The sequence below is a fragment of the Callospermophilus lateralis genome, chromosome 6, assembly GCF_048772815.1.
Source record: "Callospermophilus lateralis isolate mCalLat2 chromosome 6, mCalLat2.hap1, whole genome shotgun sequence".
Classification (NCBI taxonomy): Eukaryota; Metazoa; Chordata; class Mammalia; order Rodentia; family Sciuridae; genus Callospermophilus; species Callospermophilus lateralis.
In genome coordinates this window covers 90,179,484-90,200,067 of record NC_135310.1, presented here as the reverse complement: position 1 = coordinate 90,200,067, position 20,584 = coordinate 90,179,484, and the positions used below count along the sequence as shown (strand labels likewise).

At 33.5% G+C, this 20,584-nt stretch overlaps 1 protein-coding gene across 5 annotated transcripts in view; it reads left to right on the top strand.

The window, feature by feature from the left end:
- Smap1 (small ArfGAP 1) overlaps window positions 1–20,584 on the top strand; it is a 181,800-nt gene that overhangs the window by 42,825 nt on the left and 118,391 nt on the right. For 4 of the 5 annotated variants that reach the window (XM_076858510.2, XM_076858509.2, XM_076858508.2 and 1 more), the window contains exon 2: window positions 8,788–8,921. The exons of the other annotated variant lie outside the window; for it this stretch is intronic. In XM_076858510.2, the coding sequence (XP_076714625.2) occupies window positions 8,788–8,921 (134 nt within the window). The remainder of the gene's footprint in view (window positions 1–8,787; window positions 8,922–20,584) is intronic. 5 annotated transcript variants of the gene reach the window in all.

Sequence of the window (20,584 nt, the reverse complement as noted above, 5' to 3'; positions counted from 1 at the left end):
ATACAATTTTCTTTTCCATCCTTTATTTAACTTCTTCAAATGTTAATCACATTTGTTCTTTATTATATTTTTTATTTGTACATTATAACTATACATGATAGTAAGATTTGCTGTTAGCACATTTCTTTTTTGTATATATGTATATATCACACAAACACATTTTTTTTCTGAACTGTTTTAGAATAAGTTACAGCCAAAATGTGTCTGTAAGCCTAAATATTTAGCTTATCTCCTAAAAACAAGGAAGGACTTTTATTAAATAACCTTAGTACAGTTACCCAAATCAGGCAGTTAACATTGATAACACAATTTATTTAATTTGTAGAGCTACTGTTTCATCGATTGTTCTAATAACATCAGTGATAAATTCTTTGTAAGATTCAACAAATACTAAGAAAGGGCAGTGCTACATAAATAAACCTTAGATCAAAATGAGAGCATTTGCAAAGAGAGTATATTCTCTTGAGGTAATTAATGGACATGTACCTTTGTGGATGTATTTGCCCTCCCTGTACACTGCAGTTAGACTTTGAATTGGAAGGTGGGGGGGGGGATAGGGAGGAGTAAGGAGTGGATTACTTTTTGTTTTTGTCATATGACCCTTTCCAGTGCCTGATAGAGTACCAGTAGGGATCTCAAACATTCTCTGAAATCACTTTTCTCACTTAGCATTCTTTCTTTCTCTCATCTTTGTGTCTCACTTACTGAGTTTATGCTGGGCATTGAGTTGAATTGGTAAGAGATGGATGTGGTAAGCATGTCTGTAGTTCCAGTTACTGGAGTGGCTGTGGTGGGAAGACCAGACTGGACAACAGGCAAGAACCCTAGCTTGAACAAACAAAACAAAAAAAACCCAGTATGTGTTATGCTGTTTATCTTAGAGACTAAAAAAAACATTTGAATTTGAATGTTTTATTTTGTTTGACATAGTGATATAAAAGTGGTTATTTATAGACTTTTTTTTTGTTCTCCTGTTTGTTTTAAACCTCCTTGATATACCTTCAGTATTTATTTATTTCTTTTTTTTTTTTAGAGAGAAGAGAGAGAGAATTTTTTAATATTTATTTTTCAGTTTTCGGTGGACACATCATCTTTATTTTTATGTGGTGATGAGGATTGAACCCAGCGCCCCGCACATGCCAGGCATTACCACTTGAGCCACATCCCCAGACCCCCTTCAGCATTTCTTAAGGAATACCTCAAATCTGGGAATATAGCTCAATGGTAGAGCGCTTGTCTAGAATTTATGAAGCTTTGTGTTTGATCCCCAGCACCATAAAAATAGATAAAATAGCACACAGAACTTTTAATTAGCATTGTGATAATTCTTTTGAAGTTTATAATGATTGTGCAGGAATTCTGGTTGCAAAATGTTATCCCTATGCTTTCATCTTCTGCCGTTATTGATGCTACTTTACAGGAAAACATGGATGTGATGCGGATAACCACAGATGATTAGGTCATGACAAAATGTTAATTTCCTTCAGATTAAAAAGTTATTTTAAAAATCACTTCTTAGAACATTGTATAATAAAATATTTGCTATAAGAAACCATTTGGAACTTTAAAATAACCATTCTTGAAATACTGTTTATGGAACTCTTATTTAAACTTTTGTGTTTAATAAAAATCTTATTATCATCTTTTTTAATGTGATAGAAACTGAGTCCATGGCTTCTTGGTTGACATTTCTGTATATCTGCCAGAGCTGCACATCTTAGGATCATCCACCAGTCTTGTCAACTTCAATCTACTGGCTCTATTTTTTTTTTTTTTAAAGAGAGAGTGTGTGTGAGAGAGGGGGGTGGGGAGGGAGAGAGAGAGAACTTTTTAATATTTATTTTTTTTTTTAGTTTTTGGCGGAAACAACATCTTTGTTTGTATGTGGTGCTAAGGATCGAACCCGGGCCGCACGCATGCCAGGCGAGTGTGTCACCACTTCAGCCACATCCCCAGCCCATACTGGCTCTATTTTTGACTGTCATTATTTCTTTTCTGGTAAAGTAAGGAAAAACCAATTTTAAAAAGGAATATATGATATTTCAGTTTTACATTGAATGCATGTAGGTATAGAATTTACATACTATACTGCTTATCTATTTAAGTGTATATACTAATTTTTAGCATATTAACAAAATTTTGTAACCCTTACCACAATGGAGTTTTAGAACATTTCCATCACTCCAAAATGACCTCTCAGGCTTATTTGCAGTCATTTCCAATCTGCCTTCCCCATCCCCAAGTTCTTTTTCAGACTTGTAGTTCATTTGTTTATAGTATGGAAAACTATAAATAAAATAAAACAATAATCATTGTTTATTTCTCCTGGTTGTCTATTAGCATACCAATGAAAAACATTATTGATAATAAGCAATGAAGGGTAAGCTAATACTCATGGATAGAGAATAAAGAGCCTTGAGAGGGAGAGAAAAAAGGGGACTTATCCTTATTTCATGCTTGGTCACAGACAATATTCTGATACAGGTAGTTTCTCTTTGAGCTCATTTTATTGCATTGGTTTGTGTCTCTTTCCTGAGGCACCTACTACTAATGATGCTGCTGGAAGAATTACTCTTTATATCTTAGTGGATTTTGCCTTCCCCTTCCACTCTGCTTTTCCATGAGCAAAATTTTTCTTGTTCTTTGCAGTTTTTCTTTCCCACTAAAACTACCAAATCTAGTTCTTACTGTCTCTAATCTTGAATGTTATGAGGAAAGAAATAAAATGAACTAAATAATGTGCAAAAAAATGTTACTTATGGAAGGATAGGAAAAAGTTATTTGCATTTTTAAATTAATTGCTTCAATAGCAAGTAACTTGGCATTTCAGAATATTAACAAAATAGAGTAAAACCAATTATCCAGTGGTAGGAAATTTTGTTTGGGATAGTACCAGAATTACAAGGGTAGGAGACATTACAAAGTATTTTCAGTTGCATTTGGAGATCTGCCCATAATATGGTTCTAGCACTTTCTCACCATTACTAGCATTTTTCATTATATTTTGAGCACAAGTTTCTCAGTCTCTAAAATGGGTGGCAATCTTGCATGTTTATTAGAATTACAACTGGCAATGTGTTTGGAAATAATGATAATGTTTTACTTATTCAGTAGGATAGTGGTTTCTTTTAAAATTTCTGTCTTAGCAGTTTTGATAGCAATAACTTATATGACTTAAGATCATAGTTATTATTTGTAAGTTGAAGACTATCTAAATTTTTGTAGCTGACATTGTGCCTGGGTCTGGCACACAGAGATCAATAAAATGGAGTTAGTATTCTCAAAGAAATCACAGTTTCTCAGAAAAGACAGATAAAATAATTAACTGTAAATCATTGTGATAAGTGTTATTTAAAAAGTGTTGCTGAAGGGTTAGAGAAGCTTATAGAGGAACTAAGTCTTTTTCTTTAATTTTTTTTTAAGTTGCAGATGGACACACCGCCCTTATTTTATTTATTTATTTTATGTGGTGCTGAGGATTGAATTTAAGTCATATAATCCTCAGCACCACATAATTGAACATGCCAGGCAAGTGCTCTACCACTGAACCACAATCCCAGCCCTAGAAGAACCAAATCTTAAAAAGGAAATTACTATAAGCAATTTAAGTCTTTTTTCTTTACTGTATTTTCTTTTTATAAAAAATATTCAAAGGTTGGTACACACCTGTAATCCTAGTGACTCGAGAGACTGGCAGGAGGATTATAAATTGGAGCCCAACCTCAGCAATTTAGTGAGGCCTTAAGCAACTTAGAGAGACCCTGTCTCAAAAAAAAAAAAAAAAAAAAAAAAATTTAAAAAGGGCTGGGAGGTGTAGCTCAGTGGTAGCACCCCTGGATTCAATCCCTAGTACTGGGGGGGAAAAATCAAAGAAGCTTTTCTATATCTAAATCCATCATGGAAAGCAAAAGATTTTTTCTTTTTTCTGAAAAGAACAAAATTTCGTTTTATTTTTCAAATGGCATGAAAGCTTCTAGGCCATACATTGAGATCTCAGGAAGATTTCTGTTTATTTTTTTATATGTATAAATGATTTATCAGTCAGCAAATTAATTTTTTTACAATCTACAAGATTTCTATACCTTAAAACTTCCTTTTATTTCTGACTTAGTACCACTTTGTATAATACAAATTCAAGCTACATGTGGGTATCATTACTTAAAATCAAATCAGTGAAAAAGAAATTTAGTTATAAGGCACTTTAGTATTATATTTTTTGATCATACATCATAGCAAAGTCTAGACTCTTCAAAATGGGAGGGACTGTTCACTTAACTTAGGATGTACTTTGTGCTTTTGTACCTTGTCCAGGCTTTACCTTCTCTTCCTATACTTGACTTTTAGTAATTGCCTCAAATACCACTGACTCTATAGAGCTTATACTGATATTGCTGTTCAGCATTCATCTTTTTCCTCTTCTGTGTTCCCACATCATTTACCCTTATATTATAACCACTGTCTTACTTACTAGACTTGAAGCTCCTTGATGGCATAATCTGTGTTTTGCCTTCTTCATTTAATACCTTGGTTAAAATAAACACTTAACATATGATTGGTGATTTAAATTGAATTTAGAGCATTTGAGTTTGATGAGAATATGTTTTATTGTTTGTTCTTTAATCCTTCATTTAGGATTTTGTCTCTGAAATCAAGGAATATTAAATCTCAGATGTATTCTATTTGCTGGTACCAAATACAATTATAATTCACATTGAATTATTTTGATTATAGGCTTAACTGCTATAACAAAATGACTCACTCCGAAAGACTGTGGCTTAAATAGGATAGGTTATTTTTCTTCCTTTTAGTCTAAAGATGAACTATCCAATGTGGATAGAGTAGTTCTGTCATCTTCAACATGGGGCTCAACATCTGGATCCAAGGTAACAGGTTAGTTTTCTATTATCTCACAAATAATGGGAATGGGGAAGAGAATAGGAAACACAGGCCCAGGGTGGTTAATAGCAAAACACATCTTTTCTGCTCAAATTTTATTGGCCTGACCTTGGTTATGTGGCCATATTTTGCTGTAGAGGAGGCTGAGAAATATAGTCTTATCTGGAAAGCCATATTTCTAGTTAATAGTCAAAGGCTTTTATTACCAAAATAAGAATGGCAAAATTATTAAAGACCATAATTTCTGCCACAGAGTTTTTGGTTTCATTTCCTTTAAAAAAAATAGTAGATCAATTGCTCCAGGAATCAAAGAACCTCCATATTTGACTAAGTCATCAGACCTGGCAGATTTTTATTATATAGCCTATTTCCTTACTATAAGTGATGCAGAAGGCCATAGAGCTTTCCTAATGAGAAATTTACCATCTACTTTAAGACACAATTGCTAACAACAAATGAAAAAATAGAAGGTACCTGTTGTGGCATACTATATGAGACAAGCTATCATGAACTATAGACTTTTATAGGAGAAGAGAATGGAGGATGAAGTCATAAGGAAGAGCTTAAAGAAGAAGACAGTACTTTGTTTAGTCCTTGAAGATGGGGTAGAAATTGTGTGGTCACTAGCAGAACATTTTAGGTAAGGAAAATGGTTGGTGTGAAGCAAAGTGCCAAGACAGAATAATTGAGTTGTATTCAAGGGAAAGCAAGGAGTGTGTTCTTATTACTCCTTGATTTACGTTGGAATTTTGAAAAATAATTTCAGAAGAATTAAGACCAGGATGGTCATGAAAACAATATAGAGGAGAATGGAAAATTGTTTTTAAATAAAGGCTTGGTGTCATAGACTGAAATGCTAAGAGCTTAGACTGGAAGTAGAATTCTTTTCACTCCGCCTAGTCTTTATGAGGTTACCTATGACCTCTCAATTACTACAGTTCCCACATCCACATGTTTTTTTCTAGCTTCATTCTACTAACTTCTATGAATTATTTGACACTGTTGACCATGTTTTCTTTAAAACTTTCTCCTTTGATTTTGCATTGCTTTTCATTTTCTCTCTGAATTAGTATTCTGCTTTCTTTACTTTTTGTACTCCCTATTGGGGTTGCAACTGTCATTCTTGAAGAAAATGTTCCAGGTAAACTTTAGTCGATCTTCATAGATTGCTGGACATTTTTCATCTCAGTGTGTCACTGTCATTTAAACCATTCAACAATTCTGCAGTTTTCTGAGTCTTTACAAATAACTTTTTTAAAAATTCCAAATACAGAACTTGCAGACATTTTGTTCTCTACCTTCTCCTTTTTTACTATATTTTTCTATCACTAAATCTTAGTTTTTTTGGTGACTCATGTTTGTTTATTTCCATTCTTATTGCCACCACACTTAATGAGCTCACAGGTATGTGAAAGCAGATCAGAAAGGACAGTGGTTCTCCCTTATCCATGATTTCACTTTCCGCAGTATCAGTTACACATAGTCAACTGTAATTTGAAAATATTGCATGGAAAATTCAGAAATGAACAGTTTCACATTACTGACCATTCTGAATGTGATGAAATCTCATGCCATCTCTCTCTAGTCTGTCCTGTCTAGAATGTGAATCATCCCTTTGTGTAGCATATCCATGCTATATATGCTATTCTCAGTTGGTTACTTAGTAGCCATCTCAGTTTCAGAAACATTGTTGTGGTATCAGTGCTTGCATTCAAGTAACTCATATTTTATATAGTAATGGCCCCAAAGCACAGGAGTATTCAGAGTGTCAGTTTAGAGAGGCCAAAGAGAAGCTGTAAATTGTTTCCTTTAAGTATCATCACAAGAAGAAGGATGAGTGCAGTATAGTGAGATATTTTGAGAGAACACATTTCTGTAATTTTTATTATAATGTTTGTTATAATTGTTCTCTTTTATTATTTTTCTTAATATCTTATTGTGCCCAATTTATGAATTAAACATTACCATACTCATGTATAAGAAACAACCATAGTATTTATGTAGTTGGGTATTATGTGCAGTTTCAGGTATTGATTAGCTAAGTCTACTGTACACTGAATTCTTGAATATGAAGACTGTCAACAGTAATCTAGAACCCTACTATTCAGAATATGGTCTGTGGATGGCAGCATAAGTATAACTGGGAATTCACTATTAGGTGCCACTCCAGGTACTGCAGAATTAGAGTTTGCATTTTTTATAATATCCTCAGGTGATGCATAAGCACAGTGGAATTTGAGAGACAATTGTGTTTCTTTAACTCTTCTTATTTGAGACTAAACTGCTAAGTTGTAGCAGCTATTTATTTTTAACTGTATAACATAGATTTCTGTGTAAGCTTCAAAACATGGATAGTTGTGTTACAGATAGTTGAGTTAGAAATGATTAGACAGATGGAAAATAACTGGAGGTATAACTGTATCTAGAGTAGTCCTTGGAGTCCCAAATGTATGTTTGTCAGCTTGTAGATGTCATTTCTCAAATTTAAAAGCAAGATATTTGGGAAAAATTGTATATACATAACCTACTTCCTGTGTAATTAAGAAGTTTGGAGGGACATGTGTTTAGTTTTTCTGTTTTGTAATTACTGGCTTTAATGTTTTAGTAGAGTAGATTTCAAGTTCACATAAAAAGTAAGGGTCTGGGGGTTTATGTCAGTGGTAGAGCACTTGCCTAGCATGCTCCAAGCCCTTGGTTCAATTCTCAGCATTGCAAAAAGAAAAAAGAAAAAAAAAGTGTACTTAAAACATAAGCCTTCAATATTTTTTTAAAAACTTGAAATTTTTCATAATCAAGTAATTTATAAAAATCAGGTATAAGCTCCTGAATATTTGAGTCTGTTAGTATCTCTAATATTTTCAGGATTTTTTGACCATGATCAAAAAGTAACATTTTACAGTATACCTCAGTTCCTATAAAGCTTTTTGAGGCAGTTGTTGTTTTCATTGTTGCATACAGTACTAATGTATTTAAAAACTCTGTTGTATGCAACATAGGTCATTTTCCATAATTACCAGTGAGATGTACCTATTTTCATAAGTTTGTTGGGCATACATTTCTTCTATGAATTATCCATTCATAGCTTTTGGCCAATTTTCTGAAAAATTGGTTTTTTTCCTTATTGATTTATGTTTTATTTATTTTATTTGATACAGTACTTTCAATGTATGTGTACATTAAGTATATACTTTCAATGAAAAAAATGAATTTTCAATGAATAAAAATTGGCACATTATATTATAGCTATATATAATATTGGGATTTGTTTTTATTTTTTGTTTGTTTACTTTTGTGGTGATGGAGGATGAACCCAGGGCTTCACATATGCTAGGCTAGTGCTCTACCTACCAGTGAGCTCTGTTTCCAGCCCTATGTTTTAGTTTTTAAAAATGTGTTACATCAGCTACTTGAGAGGCTGAGACAGGAGGGTTGTGCAGTTCAGGCAACATATCCAGAACACATCGGCAAAAAAAAAAAAAAAAGTATTAAAAATTTTTATTTGTTAGTATTTTAATTAGTATCTTATGTATTTAAAGAAGAACTCACTTTTTTACTGGGCAACAGTACTACTGATTCAACTATGGTCAGTGAAATAACTTTATATAGATTAATTTAAAAATCTTAGATTCAGGAGAAGTTTCTAGAAAACAAACTTAGTAATATGGTTAAGGTTCTGGAAGATTTATTTATAACCTTCAGTGCAACTAGGTCATAGGTCATCATAGCAAGCTGCTGTCAGTATGATTTGAAAATTTGAGCATATGATTCTTTAAATTTCTGTTATAATGGTATAAATATCAGAATGCTTCTAATATGCTTTTGTGGGTTTTTGTTTTGTTTTGTTTTTTAGTTTTTAATACTTGCTTTTCTTTGTTTCTTTTCCTTAATTAGGTCCCCGATGGGCTTCCTGGAATATTGGTGTGTTTATTTGCATAAGATGTGCTGGAATACATAGAAATCTTGGGGTTCATATATCCAGGGTCAAATCAGTCAACCTAGACCAATGGACACCAGAACAGATACAGGTAAACATTACATTTACAAGAAATTATTAAAAATATTTAAAATGATTTAAAAATATCTTAACTCTTCTTACATCTAAGGATTAACATTGAAAAGAAGTATACTTCATATAAAATGTGAATGCTATTTGACTTGTTAATTCACAGATACTTATTTTATTCTTGGATCTACAATAAAGTCAGTTTTGAATTTTTATCTAAAATGCTGATTTTAAGATATTTTAACAATATTTTTTGTGTTAATGAAATTTGCCGTTATAATTCCATAGTTTATTTTCCTATCAGTAGAGGGAGCCTGGGTAAAGGTAAAGAAAAAAAAATGATTTCTAACCTGAAAATTCACTTGAAGGATTTCCCTTCTATACAGAGAGGTATTCTTTTTTTTGCGGGGAGGGGGATGTACCGGGATTGAACTCGGGGACACTCAGCCACTGAGCCACATCCCCAGCCCTGTTTTGTATTTTATTTAGAGACAGAGTCTCACTGAGTTGCTTAATACCTCACTTTTGCTGAGGCTGGCTTTGAACTTGTGATTCTCCTGAGCTGCTGAGATTAAAGGTGTGTGGAATGCGCCTGGCCTAGAGTGGTAATCTTGATATTCATTCAATCAGGTCTGATACTTGGAAGCTAGTTCAGTGAGAGAATGTTCTTATGACCAGTTTAGGCTTGTTTAGAGTGTTTTAGCTTTGTTAGAGATAAATTTGTATGTGATTTTAAGAGTTTACCATTTTTCCAGTGTAACTCTTACACCCTCAAATTCTTACTTTCTAATCCTATGGTTGGCTACAAATGTAAAAATGGTCATTTTTACTGGTTGTACTTTTTAATTTTCTGTGAAATTACACTACTTCTTATTCCCTTTTGAAATTACTTTTAGTCAGTGTAAAGTGCTAAATGCATAAATAGGCAATCATCCCTTGATGTCCGCAAATTAGTTCCAGATTGTTGGATCCATGGATGCTTAAGTGCCTTTTAGAAAATGGTGTATGTAGTATTTGCATGTAACCTATGCATATTCTTTCTTTCATATACTTTAAATCATTCCTAGATTACCTATAATAGCAAATACAATGTAAATGCTATGCAAATGGTTGTTATACTGTTTAGGGAATAATGTCCAAAAATAAAGTCTGTGCATGTTCAGTACAGATGAAGTTTTTTCCCCTAATATATTTGATCTGTGGTTGATTGAATCCACAAATGCAGAAACTAAAGATATGAAATGCTAACTGTATGTGGTTCAACCTCAGTGATATGCATATGTACTTCAGAATCAACAAAAGCAAAAATTTGCATAGATGGAATAAGGTAAGGGTAGAAAGAGTAGAATAGAGACTTCCAGCTATAAAGTCAAGCATAATTTATTTAGTTCTATCTTAAATTAGTTTTTGAGCTTTTTGCTGGTGAGGGCATAAAAGGAAATATGATCCTTTATGTATTTTCAAGATCCTTGAGGAGAAAACATATAGTTACATCAAAGAAGTTAGAGTTTTTTGAACACTTCATATAAAACAGTGTTCTTAATACCTCTGTAGCAAATGTGGTAACAGATGTTACAATATTGTTTCTAGTTTTCTTAAAGAAAATTTGAGGTATAGTTTGAAAATGTCACTTCGTGTTTGTAATGGGTTATAGAGATAGAAAACATTGAAGACAAAAAAGTGTATAGTCTATTTAATAGTTCATTTTAAATCAAGGACAAGACATGGAATCCCTGGACCATTCAGTTCTCTGAAAATACTGTTTTTCTCAATTAGACTGTTGGGAGGAGTTAAATAACAGATTATTTGAGGTGGGCAGCTTTGTAGCTTAGAACAGAAATTTCCTATCAGAGGGCTGCAGTTCATTGACTGTGAAATAGAAGAGGTGCATGATAAGATACTGAATTATTAGAAATGTAAGTAAGGATTTGGGGCTGTGGTTCTAGAGTGATAGAGCACTTGCCTAACATGTGTAAGGGTTTAACCCCTCCATCCCCTGCAAAAAAGATAAGGATCTTAAAAAGAATTATTTGTTAACATGTAACACTTGAAATTATATTTGAACATTTTGAAATGCTAGACTTTATGATTAGTGATTGTCACCAGAGGATGTTTTGCCTGGCCCCACTTTTCATGGAACTCGTCTTCCAGGTGTGCCATGATGAGAATGCTAAGGTTGGGATGTACTTAGAAATCTATTATTATTAATATTATTACTATTTTGGTACTGAGGACTGAAGTCACAGTTGCTTTGCCACTGATCTATATCCCCAGCCCTTTTAATTTTTTGAGACAGGGTCTCACCAAGTTGCTTAGTACCTCACTAAGTTGGCGAGGCTGACCTTGAAATTCTGATTCTCCTGTCATTCAGCCTTCTGAGTCACTGAGATTACAGGTGTGTGCAACCACATCTGACAGGATATACTTAGAAATCAATAAACAATAGAGTTTTATATTAAAAAAATAATATAGACAGATGGACCAGCCTGTATTTTTGTGGTGGGCCTTGTGAGTTTTTGCAAGCAAAGCCAGAGTTGTAATTTAAAAATTATTCTGAAACTACAAAATATAAATAAGGAAGTAATAGTTGAAGATCCCAAGTTTCAAAACTGTAAGGCACAATCTTTATTTCAGACCAGTGTATTTCAAGACAATTAATTCTTGGGAGGTAGTCGAGCAGAGTAATTAAGAAGATTATGTCTAATGTCAAACTATCAGTTAGACCTGTTATCTCCACAGAATTCCTGACCTTAGGGTACTTTAGTTTCTTCATTTGTTAAAATATGAATGAAAATAGTACCTATCTTATAAATTTTTGGAAGAATCTAATAAGTTAATGCGGGTGAAACATTTTAGGATAGTATTTGACAGACTTCTTTTTTTGTACTAGAGAATGAACCCAGTGGTGCTGTACCACTGAGCTATGTCCATAGGCCTTTTTGTTTTTAGTTTTGAAGGTCTTGCTAAAGTTGCCCAGGCTGACCTCAAACTTGATATCCTCCTGTCTCAGCCTCCTGAGTGACAGGGATTAGAGCTATGTACCACCAAGCCTGTTTTACCTGACACATTTCAATTAAATATCTTTCTGACTTAAAACAGTTTAGCTTCCTATTAATCTGTAATTGCTAAATGTACTATTGAGCAATTAAACAGATTATTTGCGTATAAGTGAATTTCTTTTTGAGACTATTTGCCAAAAATAATTATTTTACTTTTTAATACTGATAGATGGTAAGGCATTATGAGATGAATAATTAGATCATTGCATCTGCTGTTTATTGAAGTTGTTTTTTAATGAGACCTAAGCATATCTCATTTCTTGTGGTAGTAGGTTTGTTCCATATAATCCAGTACTGTTTGTACCTGTTATTGTTTTCTATCATTATCCAAAGTACATGTATGAGGACATGAATTGGTGTCAACATACTTTATATACAACCAGAGATATGAAAAATTGTGCTGTATATGTGTAATCAGAATTATAATGCTTTCCGCTGTCATTTATTTTTTTAAAAAATCAATAAAAAAAGAATAAAATAATCTTAGTATTGTTACAGAGAAAATTCATGGTTCTCAGTGAGTTTATGAGTTTATGTCTATACTCTGTCACCATCATCACCATCACCCTAGAAAGTTGCCCTGTGCCAAATTCTAGTCAACTCCCCCAGTGACAAATATTATACTAATTTATGTCCCTTTGGGTTAGTTTTGCTTATATTGAAATGTCTCTTTTGGAGACTATTCCTGTTTATTCAGACTTATCATTCAGATTTGGGGAAGTGATAATTTAAATATGATTTAGTTATTCCCATGTATGTTTTAAAAAGTCTTTGATATAAAAAATGTTTGGGTGGTAATTTATTTATACCTATTCAGTAGGTATAAATTTAGTTTATTGAATTTAGTTCTACTCTGTCTTCCTCAGCATTTCATTATGATCATGTTTATAATTTTAAAAGATGATACTTAGGTTGGGATAATTCTATTTTAAAAAAAAATCTTTTCTTAGCTAAATGTGAAAACATGATTTAATCTTTTTGAGTTCTGTCAAGCGAAATAAAGATGTTCTTTTTTGAGGGGGCAAGTTTGTGTGATTTTTGTTAACTGCTTAGCTACTTATAAAATTTTGCCTTGTTTTTATTTATCAACTGGCATTATATGTAATGTATTTATCAGTTACTTATAGATGTTGTGTGTCATTTTCAGTTTTTGGACATCTACCATATCTATTGGCTGTTTTAGAATTAATGATATGCTTTTTTAAAAAGAAAATAATTTGTTTACCAAAACTTATTTATATTAACATAGAAATAAAGTTATTCACTTTATGAAATTGTGAAAATCTTTCTTTTAGTATTATTCACCTTTAACAATCGAAAATTCTTTCTTTTAATGAGGTTCATGTTTAAAAGAAATATTTCTAATTTCTGTCCCTTTGGGTTAGTTTTGCTGTATATTGAAATGTCTCTTTTGGAGACTATTCCTGTTTATTCAAACTGATCGTTCAGATTTGGGGAAGTGATAATTAAAATATGATTTAGTGTTCCATATTCAGCAGCAACAATAATTTCTTAAACCATGGAGGACCATTTTCAAAGCATTGAGGGAAAATAACTTAGAACACAGTTAAATGTTTAGCTCAAATTTTAAATGAGGCATTATATGTCATGTGTTTATCAGTTATTGGGTTTATTGTCAAGTACTCCTTAAATTTTTAGAAAGGGCCAAATTTTTTATATTGTTCTAAACATTATATTTTTTATCTTTTATAATAACATATTAACTGTTAATCTTGAGTATAATTTAAGAATTCTTAATTTATCATTTTAATCTTTTAATTACCTGTACTGAAGCGGTTAAAACCAAAGAATGTCTTATCCTTATTATAGAAGAATGTTACTTTTCAAGTTTTTTTAGCTTACTTGAAATTTATGCTGCTGAATAAACAGTATACTGAAATCTTATCCATATTGGAAAATATAGTCTATATATTTAGCATTTATCTCGGTAACCTCTGGACTCTTAATATTTCATATGTCTATAAATGTTTTAGTAAACTTTTGTAGCCTCTTTGGTTACTATTCATTAATATAATTTATGATGTGGCACTTAGGAATTTCCAGGAAGCATCAGGCCTTCACAATTAACATTTCTTTCTTTCTTTTAATATTTTTTAGTTGTCAATGGGTCTTTATTTTATTTATGTATATATGTGGTGCTGAGAATTGAACCCAGTGCCTCATACATGCTAGGCAACACTCTACCCCTGAGCCACAACCCCAGCCCCTTAACATTTCTTTAGTTATAAAATTATATCTTGGGGAACTTTACATTTGAACTTTACATTTGAGATTATAGTTTCCACACTATGACTTATCCTTATAGAACTTGGTTTTATTGTTTTGTAGACTTGCTTACTCCCTCTATTCATATTTTTACCATTTTTACTTTAGCTTTTATTAGAGTTGCCTTTTGCTGTGACCAAAAAGACTTGACAAAAACAACTTAGAGGAGGAAAAGATTATTTTGCTTCACAGTTCAGAAGTTCAGTCCATGGTCGGCTGACTTCTTTGCTCTGGGCTCAAGACGAGATAGAACATCATGGTGGAAGGGCATGGCAGAGGAAGGTAGCTCAGGACATGACAGCCAAGAAGCAAAGATAGTTCCCACTGTCCAGGGACAAAATATGAACCCTAAAGATACAATCCTGGTGACCTACTTTCTCTAGCTTCTCTCTACCTATAGTTACCACTCAGTTAATCCTTTTCAAGTGGATTAATCCACTAATCAGGTTACAGCTCTCATAATCTAATCATTTCACCTCTGAATATTCTTACATTGTCTCACCTGAGCTTTTGGGGAACAAAACCCCAAACCATAATAACTTTAAAGTCAAAAAATTTTGGCTGGAAGAAAAGCATATTTAAACCCAGCTTTTTTTTTTTTTTTTTTAAAACCACCCTGTTCATCATTATACTAAGAGAAGAGAAGCTTTCTTCTCTCTCATTTTCTGTTTACTCAACCTCTAAATATTTCTGTTTTAATTTCCAGCTTTTTGTTTTCTTTATTTAGGGGCAGGAGTTGAGGAGGCATAGTGGTTACCATTTTCTTTGCCATTATGTGCATTCTTAGGTTTCCTTCTTTCTTTTTACCTGTTTTTAATGTCTGTGTGTGTATATGTGTGTGTGTGTGTGTGTGTGTGTGTGTGTGTGTGTTTATGTATGTTTATGTATGTTTGTTTATGTATGTTTCTTCACTGTGAGGCATATTAAAATTTTTTCTTCTTTGAAATATACTTCCACATTTTTCTTTAAACAAAATCTTCCTCATATACTGTCTTTTCCCCTGGCATACAGCTCATGATGATGATATACTACTCATGGATTTATTGTAGTACTTGTGATGTGTCTGCCACTACCTTCTAAGAACAAGCTCTTATTTTTCTTTAACAGTTGATTATTTTTCCTCCTCCTCCCCCTCATCCCCCCTCTTCCCCTCTCTCCCTCCTCCCCCTCCCCCAGGATCATGCCAGTACCATGTAATTTTTGTTACTATAGCTCTAGTATATTTGAAGTCCAGGTGTTGTGATATACTACTAATAGCTAAAGTAATTTTACACTTTTTCAGCGTAAAATTACTTTAGCTATTCTAGGTGTCTTATTCTTCTAAATGAATTAGGACTGTTTTTTCCTAGTTCTGTGAAGAATATCATTAATATTTTGATGGGGATTGCATTGAATCTGTAGATTGCTTTTAGAAATATAGCCATTTTAACAATGTTAATTTTGCCTATCTGGGAACATGGGAGGCCTTTTCATTTTTAAGTATCTTCCTCAATTTTTAGTTTCTCTTTTCAGTGTTTTATAATTTCCATTTTAGAGGTCTTTCACCTTTTGGTTAGATTTATTCCTAGGGTTTTGTTTTTAACCTACGTGAATGTATTTGTTTTTCTGATTTCTTTTCAACAAATTCATTACTAGCATATAGGAAAGGTATTGATTTTTGTATGTGAATTTTGTGTCCTGCAACTTAGATGGATTTGTTTATGAGCTTTAGAATCTTTGTGTGTGAGGATGTGTGTGTGTGTATATATATGTGCATGTATGTGCAGCCATTAAGAGAGCTATTTATTATCTCGTAAAAAGCATTAATATGATCCAAGTTGCAAATAAATAAATAAATAAATAAATAAAATAACTTTTACGATGGGATCTTCAGTATTAATGTCCGAGACTGAACAGTGTGAGCATATGAAGGGCACAGTGAATGTCCATCAAGCTCCAACTATAGTCCTGGGGCCATGATCCTTTTAGAGAGCAGTGATCCTATTGGGAGCCCCCTGGAGATAATTCCTCCCTCACCAGCTTCATGTTTTAGATTTGTAAACCATTTTTGCTTTTTACATTGTGGGTACTTGGGTACTGGGCTTCTCTCCTCTAGAACATATGTTTCTTTTTATTTACTTATTTGTTTCTTTGTTTTTATTTTAGAGCTTGATGGTTATACATAGTAGTTGGTTGGGTTCATCCCAACAAACTCATGCATACATGGAAATTGATTTCTTTTTCTAGAAGTCAGTCTTTTGGTGGAGCTTTTTGGATCTTCTAAATACAGAATCATGTCATCTGCAGTGATAATTTGATTTCTTCCTTTTCTGTTTCTATCCCTTTTATTTTCTTCTTTTTCTAACTGCTCTGGTAAAATTTCAAGTACTGTGTTAAATAGGAGTCATGAAGTGAACATCCTTGTCTTGTTCCTGATTTTAGAGGCAATCCTTTGTTTTTACCCATTCACTATGTAGCTGGCTTTGGGTTTGTTGTATATTGCCTTTATGATGTTGAAGTAAGTTCTTTCTATCCCTTTATTGTTTTTATCATGAATTAGTGCTAAATTTTGTCAGGGGTTTTATCTACATCTATTGAGATGACTGTCCTTAATTTTATTTATGTGGTGGATTACATTAATTGATTTGTGTTTGTTGGACTATCCTTGAATTCCTGGAATGAATCCAGTTTGGTCATGCTGTACAGTCTTCACAATGTGTTGTTAAATAGAATTTGCTAATGATCTATTGAGATTTTTGCATCTGTGTTCATCAGGGCTATTGGCCTGTAATTTTCTTTATGTGTCCTTACTTGGCTTTGATATGAAGGTGATAGTGACTTTGGAAATGTTCTGTACTTTTCATTTCATGAAATAATTTGAGGAACATTGGCGTTAGTTCTTCTTTAAAGATCTGGTAGAACTCATCTGAGAATCCATCTGGTCCTGGGCTTTGTTGGAAAGCTTTCAATTATAGCCTCAAGTTCATTGCTTGTTATTGGTCTGTTTATGTGTCTGTATTCTTTTGGTTCAATTTTGGCAGGTCTTATGTGTCTAGAAGTTTATCCATTTCTTCTAGGTTTTCTAGTTTATTGGAGTATAAGTTTTCAAAACAATCCCTCACGATTCTCTAGATTTCTGTGTTTTCTATGGTGATGCCTCCTTTTTTATGATTTTAAAATTTTGGTTTTCCTTTTTCTTTTGGTTAGTTTAACTAAGGGATTATCAATTTTGTTTATACTTTCTTTTTTTTTTAAACTGAGAATTGGAATCAAACCCTGATTTTAACACTGAGCTACCTCCCCCAGGCCTTTTTATTTTTTATTTTGAGACAGGGTCTCCTGAAGTTGCTTAGGGTCTCTCTAAGTTGATGAGGCTGGCCCTGAACTTGGAATCCTACTGTCTCAGTCTCCTAAGTTGCTGGGATTATAGGTATGCACCATTGTTTGTCTTTGCAAAGAATTCAGCTCTTTGTTTCAATGATTATTTGTATTTTTTTTAATTCCCTCTTTCATTGATTTCATTTCTCATCTTAATTATTTCCTTCCTTGTACTCATTTTGGGATTTAAAATTTTTTTTTCCTGGTTTTGTCTAGGTCTTATTTATTTATTTATTTAGTGGTTGTAGATGCATAGCATACCTTCATTTTATTTATGTTTTATTTTTATTTAAAAATTTTTTTTTTTAGTTGTAGTTGGACACAGTACCTTTATTTTTTTATTTATGTGATTTTGAGGATCGAACCCAGGGTCTCACACATACGAGACGAGTGCTCCACTGCAGAGCCACAGCCACAGCCACAGCCCTTATTTGTTTACTTTTATGTAGTGCTGAGGATCGAACTCAGTGCCTCACATGTGCTAAGCAAGCTCTCTGCCACTGAACCAGAGCCCCAACTCCATGTCTAGGTCTTTTAGATGTATAATTAGTTGTTTATCCTAAAACCATCTTCATAGTCTCCCTGAGATTCTGATATGCTAAATCTGTATTCACATTTAATTTTAATAAGTTTTACACTTCTCCCCTGGTTTCTTCTATCACCCATTTATCATTCAAAGGTACATTGTTTAATATCCATGTGTTTATATAGTTTCTGTAGTTTTTCTAGGTGTTGATTTCTAATTTTTTTCCATTATGATCTAATGATATACAAGGAATTATATCAATTCTTTTTTTGTATTTACTGTGAGTTGCTTTGTGAACTAAAATATGGTCTGTTTTGGAGCAGATACCATGAACAACTGAGAAGAAAGCTAATTTGGCTAAGGTTGGATGAATATTCTATAGTTGTTTGTTAGGTCTATTGATGAGTAATATTTTTTAGGTCTGAAGGGTCTTTACTGAGGTTATGTTTAGGTGACCTTTTTTATTGGCAAGAGAAGTTTGTTGAAGTCATCCAAAATTACTGTATTGTGGCCTGTTTGAATCTTGAAGTCTAGTAGTGACTGTTTTATGTAGTTAAGTGCACCAACATTTGAAGCATGAATACTTACTGTCATTATATCGTATTGTTGGATTGTTCCATCTAACATCATGAAGTGACCTTATATGTCTTTTCTGATTAATTTAGGCTTGTCTGCCTAAATTAATGCCTAGTTCTATGCCATCCGTAGAACTAATAACTGCCAAACTATGAATGGTAGGGGCAGAAATCATATAAACTAGTTTGAAAGGTGATAAAAAATATAGCTCATTAAGGGGAAAAAACAGGATAGGAAGGCAAAAGAAAGCTTAGAATAAATAATATGTGCAAAGAGATACAGCAGAAGAAAGATAGCAAGTGAAGGTTATAATAAAGGAGAAAACCATAGATAATAGATGTAAAATCGGAGAGAAAACAGGAGGATTTGGATACTTGAGAGAAAAGAAAGAGTAACAAAAGAAAGAAAATAAAGCCTAAAGAAACAAAAACACCCTTGAAAGACAAAGCAAAAATAATAAATAGATAATTAAAGGAAACAAAAGCATACATGTATAAGTGTATATATCCATGAAGCACTTAACAAACGCAACAAGAATGCAAAAGAAAAGAAAACAAAACAAAACCCAAAAAACCTTAATGAAACCTGAAAGACTTATCTCTGCTGAGGTGATCAAAACCTTGAACCAAGGATGCATAGTCACTGCTATGTGCCAACCCCTTTTCTTCTGTTTTTTTTCCCTGGGCTATGTGCTCCCTCTTTGGGGGTTGTTAAATCCTTCCTCTTTGTGTTGCACACTGAGCTAACGGCTGGAGTGGCCTGGTACTGGAGCTAGTTAAAATAGCTCTCAGCTTTCTTTTTCACCGTATAGGGTAGAATGGGGAGCATTGTCAGTTGGAGTTTTGGACAGATTAGGTGGATGCATTCCCAAAGAAGGGCTGATGCATAGTTTTGAATGGGGAAATCAGGGGTCCCTAGGATGCCTATCTGTGCTTGGTATCTGGATCTCAGGGGCGTCCCAAGAATTCTACTTGAAGAGCAGAGTGACCTTCCTTCCATAGGTCTCTCCCACTCCAGCTCACAAATATGGCTTTTCCAGGTTCAGTTTCTTGACCCTCTTCACCTAGTCACATGCACCACCAGATTCAAAGGGAAAACAAGTTGCACTCCCTTCCATATCTCTGACCTGAACCTTCAAAATACAGTCTTCTTTGTGCCTGTTCAGATTTCATTCTGCCAAGTACACCTAGACCACATGTTAGATGCTTGCTGGGTCAGCATGGTTCTCACACCAGGAAGCTGCAGTGTGGCCTTCTCAGGCTGGCTCCTGCCTTAGCTCTCCCTTGCCAGTTGAGAAACACTGAGCACTTTTCAAATACCAGCTCACTGTACAGCTCTTACTCAACTAAGTTCAGTCTGCTTTTCTGTTCTACAAGTTTTCCTGTGACAAATCTGTCCATTTTGGTTTTTTTTCTCTTTCTGATAGCCCTCTGTTCTGGAGAGTACTGGTGCCAGCCAGTGCCACCAGCTTGGCTCCAATATAGTCTTTCTTGTTCTCTGTTTAGAGGACCCAGATTTCTGGTCTCTATGAGTTTCTGACTGTCCAGTATTGAATTTCTGTGGATTCCCTCTGTCACCCACCTCACTAAGAAGCAGTACTCCTTGTACTTGAATCCTAAGGCACAGAGCAGCTGGAAAGTACATTCTTCTAATCTTCCATCTTTGATCTCCCACATCTGTCATTCTTAAAAAAATATTGGACATCCCTAGTATAAAGTAATTGGTATTTTTTTCCATTGTAATTTTATGTTCTTTGGCGTATAGTTAGCCAGCTCATGATACTGGAATTTGTGGTTTTGTATTTTCTACTTATCCTTGTATATTCAGTAACTCTGGTAATTAAAATTTTTGTTTCTTTGTGAAAAAGACTTCATGAAGAAA